Source organism: Anarrhichthys ocellatus, unplaced genomic scaffold, assembly GCF_004355925.1.
Source record: "Anarrhichthys ocellatus isolate YVR2014 unplaced genomic scaffold, GSC_Weel_1.0 scaffold5, whole genome shotgun sequence".
Lineage (NCBI taxonomy): Eukaryota > Metazoa > Chordata > Actinopteri > Perciformes > Anarhichadidae > Anarrhichthys > Anarrhichthys ocellatus.
This window is the reverse complement of record NW_022280035.1, coordinates 8942363-8962427: the sequence shown is the minus strand read 5'-3', so window position 1 is coordinate 8962427 and position 20065 is coordinate 8942363. Positions and strand designations below refer to the sequence as shown.

The following is a 20065-nucleotide window of genomic DNA, read 5'->3' as shown; positions in this document are numbered from 1 at the left end:
GGAAATGTCTGATTCCTCTGATAGCGTTTAGTTTCTAACAGCAGATTCATCCTGCTGTTTAAATGCCCAATAAACTGCCCAACTGACTGTAAAGCCCAAGTGGTTACATTTGTCACTTTAGAGGCCATTAGTGAGATTATGTCATGCATAATTAATTATAAATGGAGACATTTCAATTTAACGGATTAACAAAACAATCTGCCTGACCTTTTTCATATAATTATGATGTGGAAACAAATGATAGATATAATTTTCATGGTCTTTAAAACAACTAAAAAACTCTTTTGCTGTATAAAGTAAAATATGTATCCGCAGAATGAACCGGAATGTTGTTTATTTCAATTTAAATGTCCTCCTTCATTTCCGTTTGTTTTGCACTACGTAGACCAGGCATTACACGAGGCAACAGAATGTGTGTAAACATGTGCACATTAAAGCAACAATGCTAAAGAAACAAGTTGCTTTGTGTATCTCCTGATCAACATTTGAATGTATTTTTTTAATATAAACTCAAGTTGATTTATTAGTGTCTTATTTATATGTTAACGATGACGATTTGTCATTTAATTTATTATTCATGTGTTTTTAACCAATCATTTCAGTGATCTGTTTTATTTCATTTTATGTTCACTTGATCATTTGAACAATATGTTCTTCATCACCTGATTGTTACTTACAATAAATTTGTGATAACATCTTTGAATTTACTTGCCATTTATTAAGCCTATTGTTCATTCATTTTTTCATTCTTTCAATCATTAATTTGTTTTTCACTTACCTTTCCCAATGCTGCTGATATGTCAACACATCTGCATCTCCATTGTGGTGGCAGATTTCCACTGTGACTTATCTCTGTTTTTATAGTCAGACCACTCGGTGTTTTGGCCCTTTTTGTGTTGTGAGATAAAACCCCAGTTATAAACAAGGTTAGTGAATGTCAGACATGGTCAGTGAGGATCCTCTCAGGTTGAGTAATACTGCATGTGTGTCTTAATCAGGGGCATGATATTGTCAGCTTAGATAAGGGACTGAATGGGGATGCAATCAGTGGACCATTCAATGGTTAATCACTGAATGGTCACTTGTCCAGATGTCCTAGTGGTGACTCCTCCTACCTCACCATGTGCTCAAGGCCTTTATAAGTGGTACACAACCAACACTCTGGGTTCCTTCCTCCTTCAGACTGCATTGCATCCTGTATGATCTGTATTGAACCTTCTCTGCGCAGAGAATAACTACTTTAAAGACGAGCTTCTTTTCTCGATGTTTCTTAATTTAGGACTCACTCACACATTAAATAGTTTTTTTTCCACCACACCATCCAAACTGAAACAAGAGAACACTAATCTGGGATCATGGTACAGTCTCCTTTTTTCCCCATTGTTAAATTAGAAAATATTTATACGAGAAGAACATTTTGAATCACATCAGAACCTTTTTGCATCAGGAGGGAATTAAACTCAGGCTGATGGCTCGGGTTAAACGAGTTCAAATGCATAATCCTTCTGTGTTGGAAAATTTGTAATAACAATTGAGTTGCACATTTGGTTTGCAATTGTTTGTGCCTCTGCGGCATCATCTGCACACTTATTTTAAACAGTTTTGACTCTAAAGCTTGGACTCACCCTGTTGTCTCTGTGCAGCGGGAGCTGTTTGACATGGAGCCATGGGAGAGACCTCGAGAGGAGTTCAGACTCCACAAGAAACTGGGAGAGGGACACTTTGGAGAGGTGTGGGAGGCTCTGTGGACCACAGAGAACAAGAAAGTGGCCATAAAGACGCTGAAACAAGGTACAAATGCAGGATACTGTTCAGAGTATAAAGCATGTGATTGAAGCTCATGTTAGAAATATCTCTGGGGTTTAAAGGGTTTACAAAAAGCTGATTGTGACAGAAAGCTGTGATAAGTGTAATGAAGGATGGATTAAGTTATACATGAAGCATAGAGAAAGAAGTGAAGGTTATTAAATGCAGAAAAGCTTCTTAAATTGTATTTGTGGAAATGGGGACAATTTGGAGAAATGTGGGAAGATGTGTGGAGAAGAGGTGGTTGAGAAGACATGGTTGTTAAGATGGCTATGAATGTAAAGCCAAATGAATGACGTGAAAGAAGCATAAACGACCGTGAACAAAAGGACAACCAAGATCATCAAATAAAGTATCAATTTCTCATCATTTATGTTTCTACTCCTCCAGAGGACACAAAGCAGGATGAGTTTGTGAAGGAGGTTCAGGCCTTGAAGAGCCTCCATCACCCCAAGCTGATCCAGCTGTTGGCCATGTGCTCCAGAGGAGAGCCGGTCTACATCGTGACCGAACTCATGAAAAAAGGAAGCCTCAAGTCCTACCTCGCCTGTGAGTGCTGAAACACACACGCACACGCACACAGGCTTGGGTTGCACAGATAACCTGAGCCGGAGTCATAAAATGAAAAATGTTTGGTGCATATTTAACTATCTCCATAAAAACATAATTTAAAAAAACAGTTGATAAAATGTCTAATATTTTAAATATGTCAGCACTTCTACACAAATCTGATGGTGAATCAATTCCTCAACAAGGTGGTTCATTTCCTGTTTCTAAACGCCACACGACGGCTTCCTGAGACTCCACTGTTGCTTTAATATGCAAAGAGGTTTAGAACAGGGAGTTAATTTAGCTTTTCTTGGGGTTTAAGAAATTCAACCCTTAACTCAAGACTTTTGAAAGCCCTCTGAAGCAGTATTTAGGCCAAGTGACGGTTAAATCTCTCCCTCTTAAAAATCCAAAGCAAATGGAATTATAATCTGGCAGCTCTGCTCGGCATAGAAATATGGTTCTGACGTTTTACAAAAGGCTTTAATCACAGAGAGTCTTAGCGAGCAGAATGAAGGATTTGACTCTGATGTGCCTCATTCCAGTGGCGACAATGTGGGAAGATGTGTGGAGAGGAGGTTGAGAAGACATGGCTGTTACGATGACTATGAGTGTAAAGCCAAATTAATGACGTGAAAGAAGCATAAACGACAGTGAACAAAAGGACAACTTGCCTTCGGTAGTTTTTTTTTAATTTTCATGCTGTGTGTGTGTGTGTGTCAGCATGTCAGGACTGTACTTACATTTTATCTATTTGCTGATCTGCACAGCAATTAACATTTAGATTTATGAGTCATGTAGAGTCGCTCACGCTGCACAACAAGAGGAAAACATGCACCACTCATTTACAGTGCAGATTCTTACATCAGGCTCCTAAACTGTTTGATGTGATGAGACATGTAATGTAATACCACAATAAACAAACAATCAAAACAAAACCCACACAGACCATGGATGAATTTTGGTTGAGTTTTGTTTGGGGAGACGAGGGTGACATTGCCTTGTAGTAACGTCATAGATTTACAAGGCAGAATAACAACTACTGTTGTAAACTTGGGCCAGGATCAATAGATAATAGAAAAAAGAGACTTTACATACAATTTACTAACTCCAAAAGGTGGATTTAGTGTCATTGTTTGACGTAAAAAGTGTTTAGTAGTAAAGTGTTTTTAAATACTGCTTTAGTGCCTCTCTCAGAACTCATTGATTGTTTTGGGTTATCGGAAACAAATCCATGCTTTTCACCAGTTTAGCTGACAGTTTGTGTTTGTGTGTGTTTTCAGCTGCTGAAGGCCAGGTGCTGACATCAGCTCATCTGATCTACATGGGCAGTCAGATCGCAGAGGGCATGGCCTACCTGGAGGACAGAAACATCGTCCACAGGGACCTAGCTGCCAGAAACGTCCTGGTGGGAGACGATCTGGTCTGCAAGGTGGCCGACTTCGGACTGGCTCGGATTATTAAGGTAAGTAAGGTTGCATGTCTGAAAAGAGAGATGACTAACTCGTAGTATGAAGCACAGGGTTTATGTTTGTTGAGCATCAGTCAAGAACCATTTTCTTATTTTAGAATAACACTAATTCTTTATCCGTGTTCTCTTTAAATATGTATAGTGTGCCTTGTTGTTCCAGTGTAAACTCATGTAAACTTAATGTGTGCCTCCATCCTCCAACCATCTGTCCGGTATAATGGAGCCGCACTCAAATTTGCACAATTGACTTTGTTTGTGTGTTATAATAACAGAATGTTTTATTCATAGAGAGCTTCCGAGACATGGAAAGATTTTATATCAGCTCAGAAAGATATCGCATAAAGATTGTGTGTGTAATATTTAAACAGTAGTACATCATTACTTGAGAGACAAAGATATTTACTGTAAATAAATGGATTCTCCAGGAAGAAAGTCTCTGCTAGTCTGGTCTTTTACCTTGTTTTTTTTGTGGCTAAAATAGAGTAAATTTATGTCATCTGCAGGCAGAAGTATTACACATCAAGAGACACATTTACCATCTGCATCATTACATAATCTATGTACTGCTGTAACACGACACTATTAGAGCAGTCACCAAGATAATTTTACTCAGCTAATGAGCTGTTTATGAACAATAGAGTGACACGAAGTTCAAAGTGTGCTTTTGAACGTCACCTTTGCTGTAGTATGAATAGTTTAGTGATCAAATTTGGAACATGTTTATTGAAGTCTTTTTTTTTTTTTTCCTTTCTTTTCTTAAAGCAATAGACCGTTTTCAGATTAGACATTTTACTCGGACTCCCTGGCGCATAAAGCCAAAACAGTTTGATTCGGTGTATAGTTACCCGGATCTTAGGCATTTGTGGGGCCTCATAGAGCAAGCGCACAAGCATTTCCTTTAACCCCTCCTCCAAACCGCTTGCTCACATGACACAATGCCAGCACGAATTAAGGGGGGAAAAAAGATTCGGCGATAAGTATATTTTACAACTTTTAGGACATAGAGATTTAAATTAGGGATATTTAAGTGTTCCTACTCGACAGTTAATACCCTTGATTTATAGATGTCTAATTGGCTTCAAAGCCCGGTGCTTTTCCTGGGGGCTTGGTTTAGAAGGAATCATTTAAAATAACACTGTTGGGGATTCAAGGGAAATATAGTACTGAATCTGAGGAACACAAAGGCTTAATGTCTGTTTCAGTAAAAGCGTGTGTATACTGTATATATATTTTGTTAACTCTTTACTATTTTTCTCTACAGGACAGTGTGTATACAGCCAGTCGAAACACAAAGATCCCAGTGAGATGGACGGCGCCAGAAGCGGCAATTTACCAGAAGTTCTCCGTAAAATCCGATGTCTGGTCATTCGGGGTCCTACTGTATGAGATGATGTCACGTGGCAAGATGCCTTATGATGGTACAGTGTTGACTGCTTTCTACTTTGTTATGGAGAATTAGAGCTATATTAACTAGAGGGCTGTTAAGCAATTTAATTCTAGTGTTGTAACCTGTTTATTAATCATTGGGAAAGTGTTTTATGTATGCACAACTCCCAGTTACACAATGGACGTACGGTTCTAAAATACTAGGAGGTACTGGGTGTTTCCCATGTGTGGTTACACCCTTCTGAGCTTCTTAGGTAATTTAACTGTGAAGATGTTTGTATTGTGACGTTAGTTAATACAGTAGAATAATGTATTTTGAAAATTACAGTTTGAATCAGTTATATTTGTTATTATCCAAAAAGCTGTCAGGCTGGCGATATTCTGTATTTTACTCATTGTCAACAAATCCCATAAAAAGCAGAGTAAGAACGGATAAACTGAAGATAACAATTTGGAAAGTATGTAAAGAAGGATCAGCACAACGTTGTAAATTTGTAAGAATTTGATTTAAAAAAAGGCAAAAAAAAGATTCTATAAACTGCTGGGCGGTCATCTAACGTTACACTAAAAGAAGGAAATAGTGCATTTGTTTGTGACTAATTATTAGCAGCTGCATTGTCCAAAAAACTATTAAAAACACATCAATGATGCACTGTTGCATTGGGTGACATGTTCCTTTATTACAATGACCACACACACCGTCGTATATTTTGACTCAATCCCACACACACTGTCCTGCTCCCCCAAATACTCACTCGAGCACCAAATGTGGATTAATCCGCAGCTGAAAATAGTCCCCAACAAATGCACGGTTTCCTCATGTTTGTTTGATTTAAAAACTACAGTGACAATTATTTAGCCTTTTTAAAATCTAAATTATACATTTGATTCAATATGCTGAGTCATGTTGACTTTACCTTTCAAAGATGAGGTGTTGCAGCGATTCCTGATGTCATAGCTGTGGTTACTGCATATCGGCACAGTGGAATATTCCTGCCTGCAAAATAAAACGTGAAGGAATTAGTAAACTCCTTCAACTCTAATGCTTTGTCACTCCCCCTTTAGGAAAAAGCAACAAGGAAGTGTTGGATCTGCTGTCATCTGGGTTTCGGCTGCCATGCCCAACCCGCTGTCCTCAGAATATTTATCGCATCATGATGGACTGCTGGGCCGCTGAGCCCTCCAAGAGACCCTCCTTCCATGCCCTGCACAGCCAGTTGGATACAATATATGCCAGGATATACTTCAAGACTATAGAGGTGTAGAAAGAGCAAGTCGTAGGGGAAGAAGAGGACGGTGGGGGCAGATTATCTGCAGCAGATCATCAGCAGCAGGATGGACATTAAATATGGAAGGAGAGGGGGATAAAAAATAGCACGGAGTATTCTCCTCCCCCGTGCAATGCACTTCCACAACAGGGTATATGTATTTTAAGAACACAAAGGTCCAAACGAGGGAGAAGAGCATCAAAAGTGGACAAACGGAAGTGAATTGTTCAAGATGGAGAAGATGCTCGCCAAATCAAAGAAGACAAATTAGGAACACTTCATTTCATAGGCTAAAAGAACGTAAGGCGGACAGTAGCCACAGAAATGTGTAAATACACACCGACCTAAAAATAAATCTGAACACTAAGACCCTCAGCACATTCACAGAACACACGGTTTTTAATTTTATACCCTTTTGTGTTTTATAAATAATATTTTATTACCTCTGTATGTGCCATGTCTGTGTGTGCACACTTAAAAATGTTATGAAATCACAGGTCAGGACTTTAATCACCTGTCTTTTGACTGCAAGCCAGTGCTAAATATTGGGGTTATGTGCAATACTTACAGCTGGCTTGGTTTTTAGCCACGCTAGGGACACTGATGTGGATCGCTCCGTTAGTCCAACACTTTTGTCTGAAGGGAAATATCTCACCACTCCTTGCCATGATATTTGGTTCAAACCTTTGCATTTCCCAACAGATGAACAATTTTGTTGATCACGTGACTTTTTATTTAGCGCCATAGTCAAGTCAATCTTATTTTAAACTAATTCCCAGACTTCCATCAGCTTCAGCTGACCTTTCAGGTTAAAGAGTAGGATAGGTATTTCTGAATGATTACAGCCACCAATAACTCTTTCATTGTACATATGGCATGGGAGTAAAAATCCAAATATAGCAGTCTTGATCTTTTTATCTGAGTCCTAAGAAAGTAAAGGGAATGAGCGTATTTCCCACAATGTTGAAACATAAAGTGCTGCAGGAATGAGTCCTAAAACCGGGAAATGAGTTAACATTTTTGCACTTACGGTTTCTCAAAGGCAGTGGTGTTTTTTTTTTTAAATGGGTTTTTGGTTAGATCCTTGAAATAAATAAGTACATACCATCATTTTGAAGCTTTTCCGTGCCTCTCAAGCGGCGGCTGCCAACGTGAAGTCAAATATCAAGTTGGAATCTTAGTGGTGGTGTAGTTAAAGTCATGCTATCGTGGTGGAGCTTGTTAATTGACGTTAGCTTTTACTTCTGTGGATTGCATTTTTGGTTCAAAAATCATAAAAGTGATATTAATTTTACCTTGCTGACAAAACGTGTAGGTACTAAAAACTTTGTTAGCCACAGAGCTAACAAAGTTTTTGCATTAATTCAAAATCGAATGGAAATATCCCATTAGCCTTTTGTTGAGGGAACCACAACGATTCTAACTTCTGGGTAAACCTAAAAAAAGATTTGTCATCCCTGCAGCAGCTTAGAATGCAAAGATGTTTCCACAGTAACTTGCTAATGTTAGCTTGTTAGCTTGACAATTAACATATATGCAAAACTTATCAACAAGTAACACACTACACAAAAACATTGCCAATCATTTGCACGTTAAGAGTATCAGGATTGAGCTCAAGACAGATGAGATGAGCACAGTACAGCTGAGGCTGATAAAAGCCAGTCAAGTTTGAGATGTTCTGAAATGGCCTCTGTTCAGAGGACAGCCCATTTGATTTATGTGACAAAAAGGCCCAGGACAAAGTTAACATTTTATACCCCATTAAATGTAAGCATCTAGATTTTTCACTCCATTTTTAATACATCCACCAGTTTTTCTGGCCTCATGGGGCCTCTAGCATGGCTAAACACTGTCAGTCGTATTAACCACGAGAATAAAGTATTTTATTCAGCCTACCTTCTTTTGCAGGCATTTCAGAAGTTTTTGGCGACATGTTGCATATCTAATGAACCTGAATACAAGTTTCTCCAGAATAGTATGGGGATTGTCTTTATCGTCCTATGACAATTTTTTTGCCAGGTGACCTGGTGCTTGAAAAGCCAGTGGGCCATCGAGCCATGTGTATAGGATCTAAGTTATTAACCCTCTTTGAGAGGCCCACAGAGGCCAGTTACAACGAGAGTGACTATGTTTACACCACAGACTGTCCACACCACAGAGAACACAAAAATGAATGAGGAAAAAAGACCTGCACAGTGAATCGGCCATATACAGAAGGCCCTTTTTTGGGGAGGATGGGGGTTTCTACACTACAAAATTGTACAACATTGCTGCAATGCAATTTGAGAACAATGCAACTTTTGTCTTTTATGCATGACCATATACAGCACACAAAGCCAAGTTCAGGGAACTTTAGCCATAATCACCAAATCACAAGATTGAGTTGTATGTTTTAGGCTGACTGCCATCAGGTACCAAACACCAGTAGTGCAAAGAATAAAATATTTTAACTATTGTTTTGAGATGTGTCTGTTTCTATCATAACATCTGGTGTCTTTGTCATGTGCTTGCATATACACCGAAGAAGTACAGTACAGATGTGGAATGAATAAAGGAATACGTCACACTAACACTAAGTGTTCTTGGGGAAATGAAACCCCTTAAAAGGTGGCGACTATACAGTGCAAATGTCAATCCACTGAATGACAAAAAAAACTTTTATAGTGCGCTGTTGAGGGAAATGGGCTTAATTCTCTATTTTAGTGAAGTACCATTGCTACAGATACTCGGTAACAAAAACTATTCAAAACATTTTAGTAAAGTAAAACGGTCAAACAAGAAGACGAGTTACCTGAGAATACGGGTCGAAACAAGACATACTTCTAAAAATGCTTAAGATTATCTTTAAAGGCCCATATCGGTGGTTTAGCAGGTTTTATATTTTGCATTACTGACAAATTATTTTTAAAGCATACTGTACATTGTGGTTTGCTATAAACTAAACAGCCGTGGCTTTAAGTTACTGTAAGTAAGCACAGACCAGCTCTGTTTGGGATTTGTTGGAGCTATTAGAGTCTATTACAAAGTTAAATAGTCAACCTTTAACCTAAAAAATGATGGCCCTTATGTCTCAGGTCAGCAAGGCAGGTTACAGATCTTGGCAGCAGATGCTGTCAAAACTTTCAGAATCAGATCAAATGAAGTGGAAATAAATGCATAATAAATGAGGTATTCCAAGAACTTCTTAGTGGTTTTTAGTTCCGCCAAGATTTTACTGGCAGTGATCTCTGAATTAAGGCGGGCAACAGAAGTATGCACAGCTCTGTTGTCTGCCAATGTGGTGCCCGAATGTGTCATCACTCCCTCCTCCCATTGTTACAACATCTTGTCTGAACTAACACAGAGAGAAGATAAAGTAGGCTTTATGTGGGCTTCTGGCTTCTCATTTGAGAAATATCTGATTCTATGGTGGTAAGGATGAACCAATACCTCTTTTTTCAGACCAAGTACAAGTCTTTACATTCAAGTACTTGGCGATTCCAAAGACCCATGACTAATAATACAAATATTGATATATTATCTAGATTTCTATATTTCTGTCATTTCTAATGTCTCCATGCCACCCTATGAATATATATATCTCTAGATCCACCCCTGTTAATCCAAATGTACTAAATAACTAGAAAGTAAATTAGTTTGGGTACGTTTTAAGAAAACAAGTATTTGCCTCTGAATAACTCAAGTAAAAGTACCGTAAACTGTATAAAAGTGTTAGTTAGGTGAATGTAGTTATTTGAATGTAGTTATTTGAATAGATGGATATGTGGTGGTTAGGTAATCTATCAACACCATAGTCTACCGGTATCTTTCTGGACCATCGATAACCAGCAGTAAGATTTATGACGCGTTTTTTTAGATAATGTGGGCGGGGTTCTCGTGATTTTTATTATTGCCTGGCATAAGGAAGTTGCAGTCAGTCCCTTGAGTGCAGTTAGTCACGCTCTCGACAGGACAACACCAGAAGCAGCAGTGTTCCCTGTAGAGGCATTCCGAGGATTCCTTGCGCTCCGTCCTCTCTACCTGTCCAACAGGTGTAGCTGGCTGACGCGCTTTGAGGCTCTCTGAGGCACAAGGAGCCGGTAAGAGAGAGCTAATCAAGGTAATCAATGGGCGAGTGTCTTCGAAAAGCTTGCCCATGTCTGGACGCGCTATGGCAGAGGATTTTCAACGATAAAAAGCCTCCTCCTGGAGCAGAAGATGGAGGACGTGGTGGAGGAGGAGAAGGTGGGGGAGGTGGTGGTGAGGTAGACAGCAGCAATGACGGCTCCAGTGTGGAGAGACCACCGATTGCAATCGCCCCGTCGGACACAGTGCCCCAGGGCGGCTCCGTCTACAAGGCGCTCTGGCAGTTTGAATCCCGGCACCCGGATGAGCTGTCGTTCCAGGAGGGAGATCTGTTCAGCGTTATCAACCGCAGCGGAGACTGGTGGACCGCGCGCAAGATCGAGACGAACGGGCGCGTCCTGGAGACCGGGATCGTGCCCCAAAACTACCTGGAGCGGGCCGAGTCCCTACAGATGCAACAGTGGGTGGTTCACTTCTTCTTAATACTTTCGGAAACAGACTGCTCTTTAACTTTTAGCACATTACATTTCTGATTCAGCAGACCTTCCTAATTCGTAATTTACTGTACATTTGATTTGCTATGCACGTTCAGTTTGGCACATATAACGGGAATTAATCCCAACAATAAAAATCATGGGCTTAACAATCGGGCAATGTGTTTACATTCTAACAACATAATAATGGGGCGAAGGTCATGAAACAAGATATCGATTACAAGCCTCTCGGCATGTAAGACATTCTAGTCAACAGGAAGCATTGTGAAGTATGGCCATACACAGAACACATATTCTCAGTCAGACAGTTTACAATTATACACTTAACAAATGCATGATTTACTGCAGCTCTTTGGTAATGGATTGCTATTGTTTAAACATAATATCTATCTTATTGTATCTGAAAGAAGCCTACAACATTTCAAGCTGAGGTATAGCCTACCTGAGGAAGAGTCCATTCTGGGCCTGAAACACATATTTTCTGTGAAATAATGTGTATGCAAATTATATTCTAGCAAAACTGTAATTTGATGCCATTTCTTCATCTACAGAATACCTAAAACAAGCAAAAGCTTCCTATAAAACTTGAACATTCAACAAATGTCAGCCATCACTCTTCCTCACAAATGTAATATTTTCATCTAGTGTGTGTGGAGTACATTCTTCCATAACCTGCCACCTTTTGATGCCACTCATCTATTTCCTTTAGTCTCCAAGTGGGAATTCATACAGCCTCAACTTTATATCGTGAAGAATTACATCGTCACTTCTTTGTCTGGATTGCATAAACCCTTTCAAACCTCTGTTTTCAGTTAACATTCTGAGAAATGTCAAAGCACCTTTCATAATGTCAGTGCCATGTCTGTGTCTTCTAGCAGTGAAGCAAACTGTGACGTAAACACTTCGGCAGTCAGCCTCACCACTTCTTGTTTTCTTTCTCTCTCTCTCTGTTTTTTGCTTCAACAGAATGGGAAGTGTGTAATGTGAAGTTTTTCCCACATGTCAACACCTGCTGGAAGGCTGAAATGAAATATAGATACTGAGTTACTTGAATTATATTATTATTTTATTACTGTCACAATAAGTCCTTTGGTTGGATGATGTATCGTCACAGAAATGAATGCGATGAACAATATTATTGACATATTAAGACCATTTTAGATGATTACGCCAGGCAGAAAGCTTTATTTGTTTTGTGTACTGTACTGCGTACTGTGTTTAGATACTCTTACCACTAAAGGTATACCTTGAAAAATGAAAAACAGATCCCCGGATGTTTACAGGGATATGTTGTTGTCATATCAGATACTGTTTTGTTAACAAAAACTGTTGCCAGTTCTCGTAAACAGACTGATTATCAAAGGGTTTCCTAATAATTTCATATTTCATTTTTTCATTCTGTCTGTCTTGATCTAGGTGGTATTTTGGGAAAATGAACCGCTTCGAGGCCCAAGGCCACCTGCTGGGATCAGGAAATGCCCACGGAGCTTTCCTCATCCGACAAAGTGAGAAAGACAACGTTGGACACGTTCTTTCGGGTAAGATAAGAAGGAGAGGAGTGACAGAGGAAGCCCAAAAAAGAGAACAAGAGCTGCGTGGTGGCAATGGTTTGAAATAGAGTGAGGGAGGGGAGGGGAGTTCCACTTCAGTTAAAAAAAAACAGTGCAGGGTGTGTTTGTCAAGAGAATGACATGTGCTGGAAGTATTGAGTGAAATAAAGGGGAAACAGTCGGTCTCATGAGGCTGTAGCTTGTTGGAAGGGAGGAATGGAAGCCGTTCATATTCACACAATCATGATGGGAAGTCAGGATTAGAATATTGCTTCACCCCTCTCAAAAGCAGAAGGTAGCTTTGTTCCAGACAAAGACTGAAAACAGAAACAACTAGTCTGGTCAATTTCAAACAGGCATATCTAAAGCTCACTCATTAACTAACTTATTTTCCCTTGGTATTTTACATCTGGTATTTTACATTTCTTTGAAAATCTATTTTTTCTAAGCTCAAACTACAATACTTTGGTAACAAATATTAAGAGAACTCAAAAATGCTATCATGGGCTTGATTTTGACTTTGTCTGTGTGTGAATCTCTCCGCAGTGAGGTCAAGCACTCAGGTCAAGCATTTCAAGGTCCTCAAAACAGACGACGGTTCTTTTCACGTGGCGTACAACCACCGATTTAGCTCTCTGATCGACTTGGTGGAGTTCTACAGCGCCAACAGCCTGAACAACACCGTCACACTGGGAAACCCGTGCAAGAGGGTAGGACAGGCTCTGTTGGTTTTGTTTCCATCTCTTTGCTTGTTTGTTTATCGACCTTATTTCTTATTTATGAAAACAAATCCTGTGGACATTTTACAGACTAAACAATTCATCAAGAAAATAATTGTCAAATACTTAAAAATTAAAAAATTAGTTGGGGCATCAAACCTTACAGATATATTTTACATATATCACATTTCCACATTTTGCAGTGATGGAAAAAAAAAAAATCAAAGATTGATCATAAGATACTAATTTAACCCGAAGCCCACATGTATGGATGAGAATGTATGTACTGTATCTGTGTCCCTTTATTAGATACAAGTATGTCCACGTGTGCTTCCTCCTTCAGAAAAAGCCCACCACCCCAGATTTGAATCACTTTACAGTGGATGAGTGGGAGCTCCCGAAAGATGAGTTCACCCTGGAGGAGAAGCTGGGCACTGGATGCTTCGCTGAAGTCTACCGGGGACGCTGGAAAAATCACATTAATGTCGCCATCAAGATCATCAAAAGTGGTATTTCATCATCTTTGTTGATCTAATGAAGCTTTATTTAATAGATGGATTTTTGATCATGAGGAGCTGTTTGGCAAAAGCTCTGATTATTCTAACTACTACAAAAGCACAAATAAAACAATATAATAAAAGTGCTGCATTTAAAATTGTATCTAAAAGTACCTAAGTATAAGCTAAATGTACCTGATAAATCAAAAGTAAAAGCATTACAATTATTAATACTGATGCATCTATGTGTAGGCAAGATTTTACTGTTGCGGCGGCTCAAGGTTTGTACTGCTATATGTTATTTATAGTACGGTACTGGGGAACCAGTGGTCTCCAGTTTGGGGTCGGGTACCTCCAAAAGCTCACGAGATAAATCTGAAGGGCTGTGACAAATTTGGTTTACATTTTATCGACTTTTTCTCCAATCATACACATCTGAAACATAAACATGTCTATTCCAGAGGCCTGGAATAGACATTGATTCTGGTTATCTTGTGTAATCTTTAACGATGTGTTGTATAAGTTTATCATATGTTAAAAAAATCTTCATCTGAAAAGTAACTATACCTGTCAGATAAATGTAATAAAGTAAAAAGAAAAAGATTTCCCTCTGAAAGGTATGAAGTAGCATGAAATTGAAATACTCAAGTACCTCAAAATTGTACTTAAGTACATTAACTTATTTACTTTCCACTACTGCTGGTAAAGAGTGCCTGTTTTCCTCCCTGTGTTGTCTAAGAATGCAAACATGCATTTTCGATAACATTCGAGTAATACATGTCAGTAAAACTGATGAGAGACAGAACAAGAATAACGAGAGATCAATCACGGTAATCCCCGTGATTCTTCTCTTTGCTGACACATAATTCAAGCAGCATTGACATTCATATTGTTAAAATAATCACAATACATGTTTTTTATCAATTGTGTGTAACAAACGACTTCAAAAAGTAAAATGGGAATAGTCAGGTGAGCTATTGTAGAAGTATGACGCAAAGTGCAGTCTGTCAAGTAGCTCTGATGACTCATTGTAAAGTAATATTGTATAAAACAGGAAGTAAATAGCTCATATTTCCAGGTATTACTGTTCACAATGTATCTGTAGACTGAAACTCAGGGCAGATGATTCTAGATATTTATGATTAATAGTTTGTAACACAGGTAAACACTGACTATATTGTTCAAATTTAATAAAACACAGGATTTACTTGTAGTCAGTTTCCTTCTATTAGTTTATAAATCATGCTCATAAGCCGAGTAATGAGTGTCGTGACCATACGTCCTATACTTTAGTAGCTTAAATTGGCTGAACCACAAACACCACCCAGTGCTTAAAAGGCCTTTTACACTTTAACTCAAATCAAAAACATGGGTCCTACAATGAGTCATTAGCTCATTGAAACAAACATGTTAATACATGGAAGAGGAACTCTGTTGAGATACTGCTTTATGAATTGATTATCAATGAAACATAATAACAAATGTTAGACATGTATTAATCCAATTCAAGGTAATCCAGAGACTTCATTATACAAAATTAAGATTACACAAGATATTAGGGGTGTAATAAAATATCGATAAAATTGAGTATCTCGATCATGTTTTCTGATAGATTCTCAAAATCACTATCGACTTTCAATCAAAAGTTTGCATGCAAAGATTTGTGGCAGACAGTGGCTCAAATTACACAAAAACTAGTTTTATGATGTTGGATGTTACAGGGACTGTGACATATGATCCGTTTTTGTTTTCTCCCCCCATTCTCTCTCTCTCCGTCTGTCTCTTTCTCTTCCCAGACTCGGAGTTGAACCACCATGAATTTCAGAGGGAAGTTCAGATCCTGAAGAGTCTACGCCATCGTCACCTCATCTCTCTGTTTGCTGTCTGCACAGCCTCAGCCCCTTACTACATCATCACTGAGCTGATGGAGAAAGGCAGCCTGCTGAGTTTCCTCAGAGGTAGAAAACCTCCTCTCCTTCCTTTCCTAAATCCTGGGCTTACATTTGTCCCTTTCCTCTCTCTTAACTCCCTTGAGGAGGTTTGGATGTTAGTGGCACTCACAACCAACACATTGGCCTCAAGCGCATTCATACTTTGCCACATAGATAAATACAATCAGACGCACTTGAATGTTAAACTTAGAATTTAGAACTTAGAATTAAAAGTGACACTAGATGCACTTTGGTGTAATTCTCAGTGCGAATCTATTTCTGTCGTTTTGCAGGTCCAGAGGGGCACAATCAAGACATTGCATCACTCATTGACATGGGTGCCCAGGTGGCTGATGGGATGTCATACCTGGAGGAGCAGAACAGCATCCACAGAGATTTGGCAGCTCGAAATGTCCTGGTGGGGGAGCATTATATCTGTAAGGTGGCTGACTTTGGACTAGCCAGAGTGATCAAGGTAGGAAGGAAGGGAAATGTCTTTTTGAAGTCAAATCAAGGCTGCAGGGTTTTAAGACAAAGATTTCTCCTCATCCAGGAGCCGTTCTACATCACAGACGATAAAAAGATGCCCTACAAGTGGAGCGCTCCTGAGGCCATCAGCCACGGGAAGTTCTCCAACAAGTCAGACGTCTGGTCTTTTGGTGTCTTGCTCTATGAGATTTTGACCTATGGAGGCGCTCCTTACCCAGGTTGGTGGAATTAAATAGTCTTTGGATAAGAGTTTTTAATCAATTATACATGGTTATAACAAAAATAAAATATCAAACCGAAGTCCTTGTGGAAAATATTTTCCCATGTTCTATAGATAGTGTTCAATTCTTATTTCCAATTTCATCTGTTCATCCAAAGTGATTGAATATATTTATTGAATGTGAGTTTTCAGAAGATGATGAAATAAATAACCAATTTCCCTATAAATGGGGATGTTACAACTATATAGTCACTGTTGGAAGTGACGCTTAACTCCATGTAGTTGAGACGGCTGCTGTGACGCTGTGAAAGACCAGATGTGAAAGACCGGAAACGCTGACCAATCAGAGCGAACTGGGCTTTATCGGGAGGGGGGCTTAAAGAGTCAGGTGCTAAATAGAAGCATTGTAGGTTGTATACATGTATACATGTATATTCATGGAAACATGTTCTAATAGAAACCCAAACTACAAGCATGGACCTGAATGAGCACATTATGTCTCCTGTAAGCTCTGTTTGAACAGGACTAGCATTAATTACTAATATTTGCGGAGGTCGTCTGTGATCTTAATCCCGTGCAAATCAGCAATTTCCATAATTTGTCAAAAGAAAATTCTACAGCAAATACCCTACCATATTTCGCCAAACACAGAGGTCATGTGACAATATTGGTCCCGTGCAAAACTCTGTGATTTGGGGTCGTCATCTTTATTCATATGTTATGTCACCACTTCTGAACTCCATCCCTTGCTCCCTGTCAGCATATAACAACCAGGAAACATACCAGCAAGTTACCAACGGGTACAGGATGCCAGCTCCGCCCAATTGTCCAGACTCTCTCTACAAAATTATGCTCAACTGTTGGAGCACCAAGGTTGACGACAGGCCAGACTTTAAGTCCCTCAAGGTGAAACTGGACAGCAGCTCCTACGAGATGGAATGACCGCCACCTTCCACAACCTGCAGTACAACCTCAGCACCACAGAGAGGCCGACACGGAGCCGGGATCACGACAGCTTTTCACTGAGGACTCTTAAACGGAAACTAAACGGATTTTACAGGCTCTTGCGGAGAAAGACTTTGAATGTGTGTTTGCAATGTGCAAAAATGCAACGCCTGATGTACTTTATTCAGTCCACTAGGCCGATTGATTATTCTCATTATCGATTAATCTGATGATTTTGCGGAGATTAAACCAAAAATGTAAATATTTCTCTGCTTCTGGCTTGTACAATGTCACAATTTGCCGATTTGTTTAGTCTTCCGTGATAAACTAAACTCTATTTGGGTTTTGGTCCCTTGGTAGAACAAAAAAAGATGTTTAAATATGGTAATTTGGGTTTTTAACGCTTGAAAAGCAGCAACAAGTCTGGAACCGGAGATTGGCATCAGTACAAGAAAGAATGACTTCAAAGATTAAGCAGTTAATAAAACAGCTGCTAATGAATTTTATCTTTTCGATCGAATAGTGAGAAATATAGAATCGAATATAGAACCATGAGAAGCCATATGCGATGAGATTTAGTATCAGCTGAATGTTTGAGATTAATGTGAATTTTAAACGTATCCTTCATGTTGCCTCTTGTCACCATTTGAAGGAATACTTCACCTTCAAAATGACTATTTGTATATCAGTTACTCCCCCCGTTACCTTGAATTCTTGAGGAAAACTTTGAAACGTCTTGATGAATTGAAGTAAATGGGGGCCGCGTTTAACCACCGCAAATCTATATCAAAACATCAGTTTACAAACTCTCACACAACTCATGCAGTATATTCTATGTCTCATGCATCTTTGCTAAAAAAAACAGCAAGTGTGACAATAGTGGCAGAAGATGCACGTGTTTCAGAAGTGAGCATACGACTAGATAAACGAGATTTACTGCACAAGTTGTGTGAGAGTTTGAAACTGATGTTTTGATATAGTTTCGCTCAGTTTTTGATCCTCTGTTCACTCTGGAGGCATGTGAGAAAACAAAGTTTTCTTCAAGAATTCAAGGTAACACTGGGTGAGTAATTAATATACAAATAGTTATTTTGTATGTGAAAGTTCATGCTAAACCTTTAAAACAACACTTGACAAAACAATCTCACCCAAAGATCCATTTAGTAGCTGCTATGGAGCTTCTTATCACTTCACATGATCTTCACCATCAGAGAGAGTTTGATCGAGGCAAAAGATAAACATTGAAAATGGAAAAGTGACTACATGACAACCGGGCTGACACTCAACATCCGCCGATGAGGATCACGTGATCAAAAGCTACGCAAAGAGGCAAACTAAAGTGTCTCCATTTCATTTGTGCTGAGTGAAATCAAAGTAAGCAAATGTGATTAACAGCTCCAACTAAAAATGTTGAGTCACGACAACCTCAAAACATTTAGAGAGACATACACCAGCAGCCTTGTACAAATTGATTTGTAAAGCTTTCAACAAACTCATTTTACTTTAATAAATGTCTTACTTGTCGATAAAGTCAATACTATCAGCTGCAATGTTAGGCTTTGTCCAGAGAGGGGCAGCACACACACACTCATTGTATAAATATCTTCTTCACAGCTCATACACCAGCAGTATTTCAACAGTTCCTCTCAAAGTCCAGTCTTCTCTAAAAAACAAATAGTATAACTTAGTTTAACGTAAATGTTTTTTCTGCTTTCCTTATCTGTTAATCATCTTGTAAACCCTAAAATTCATCTAGTGACAGCTTGTGGAGGTCTCGATCCTCAGGTTAAGAACAAGTGCTACAGATATAAAATCAGAGATGCACCGATAGTGATATCGAATATAGATCTGATTCTGAGTCAAATAACTGGATCGGGGATCAGTGACGATGGGCTGATCATGTATTGGATATCATTATTTAAATAAAATAACAATTCAGTACATTTATGTTCATGGTTTACATTTTGTTTTACAGAGTTACAAAAGCAATGTTTACAGCCTGATGTTGCCTTATACATTACAGAATAATCTCAGTTACTTCCACACAGTGAGGCATACGGGTATCGGATCGGTACTCAACATCGATACCCAAATACCTGGTATCGGAACTGAAAAAGTAAGATCGGCAAGTCACTAATATAGAAAATATAAGAAATGTGAAATGTGATATGTGGATTATAAGGAACAGACCAACAGTTTGGGAATAAAGAGGGACAATGCACATGTCAACATCAGCAATGATGTTATGAATCTATAAATAATATGATTGTGACAAGTGCTAAAGAACACTTTTGATAATGTGCATTTATGTACGTCAAGGAAAGTGCTTCCCAGACAATGGGTCTGCATTTGATGGGTCAAATGCAGAGGTCAAATTTCGTGTATGTGTATATGTATATGACAATAAAAAGGGTTTCTATTCTATTCTATTCTATTCTAATCAATGTGTGTGTGTGTGCGCGCGTGTGTGTGTGTGTGTCTGTGTCCCTCTGGGTGTTACATTCCCTCCTGTCTGCTTTCGGAGTAAACAGGGTAAATACAACTTGACGTTTGACCCACAGTCTCTGTCTCTCTGCTGTTGTTGGAGTTCAAATTTAAAGAGCTTTTTTGGCCAAATATGTTATTGTCAAACCCTTTATGAATACTGACATAAACGGTTGGTCATTTTTATGACA

The 20065-nt window shown here is 38.9% G+C and overlaps 2 protein-coding genes across 2 annotated transcripts in view; both read left to right on the top strand.

The window, feature by feature from the left end:
- The window catches only part of srms (src-related kinase lacking C-terminal regulatory tyrosine and N-terminal myristylation sites), a 32359-nt gene extending 24769 nt beyond the window's left edge, over window positions 1-7590 (top strand). Inside the window, exons 4-8 of the mRNA XM_031844682.1 lie at window positions 1644-1791; window positions 2197-2355; window positions 3639-3820; window positions 5088-5244; window positions 6278-7590. Of these exons, the coding sequence (XP_031700542.1) occupies window positions 1644-1791; window positions 2197-2355; window positions 3639-3820; window positions 5088-5244; window positions 6278-6477 (846 nt within the window). The 3' untranslated portion in view covers window positions 6478-7590. The remainder of the gene's footprint in view (window positions 1-1643; window positions 1792-2196; window positions 2356-3638; window positions 3821-5087; window positions 5245-6277) is intronic.
- A 2816-nt stretch (window positions 7591-10406) lies between these two features.
- Window positions 10407-19804, top strand: ptk6b (PTK6 protein tyrosine kinase 6b). The gene is made up of 8 exons (XM_031845007.1): window positions 10407-11005; window positions 12456-12577; window positions 13136-13299; window positions 13652-13817; window positions 15602-15763; window positions 16030-16211; window positions 16290-16443; window positions 17206-19804. Exons 1-8 carry the CDS (start codon window positions 10587-10589, stop codon window positions 17385-17387), a joined length of 1551 nt encoding a protein of 516 aa, XP_031700867.1. The 5' UTR covers window positions 10407-10586; the 3' UTR covers window positions 17388-19804.
- The last annotated feature ends 261 nt before the right edge of the window (window positions 19805-20065 follow it).

Coding starts and splice junctions, on each gene's coding strand:
- ptk6b (XM_031845007.1), top strand. CDS start 10,587: ATGGGCGAGTGTCTTCGAAAAGCTTGCCCATGTCTGGACGCGCTATGG. Junction 12,578..13,135: donor CGTTGGACACGTTCTTTCGG/GTAAGATAAGAA, acceptor ATCTCTCCGCAG/TGAGGTCAAGCACTCAGGTC. Junction 13,818..15,601: donor CATCAAGATCATCAAAAGTG/GTATTTCATCAT, acceptor TTCTCTTCCCAG/ACTCGGAGTTGAACCACCAT.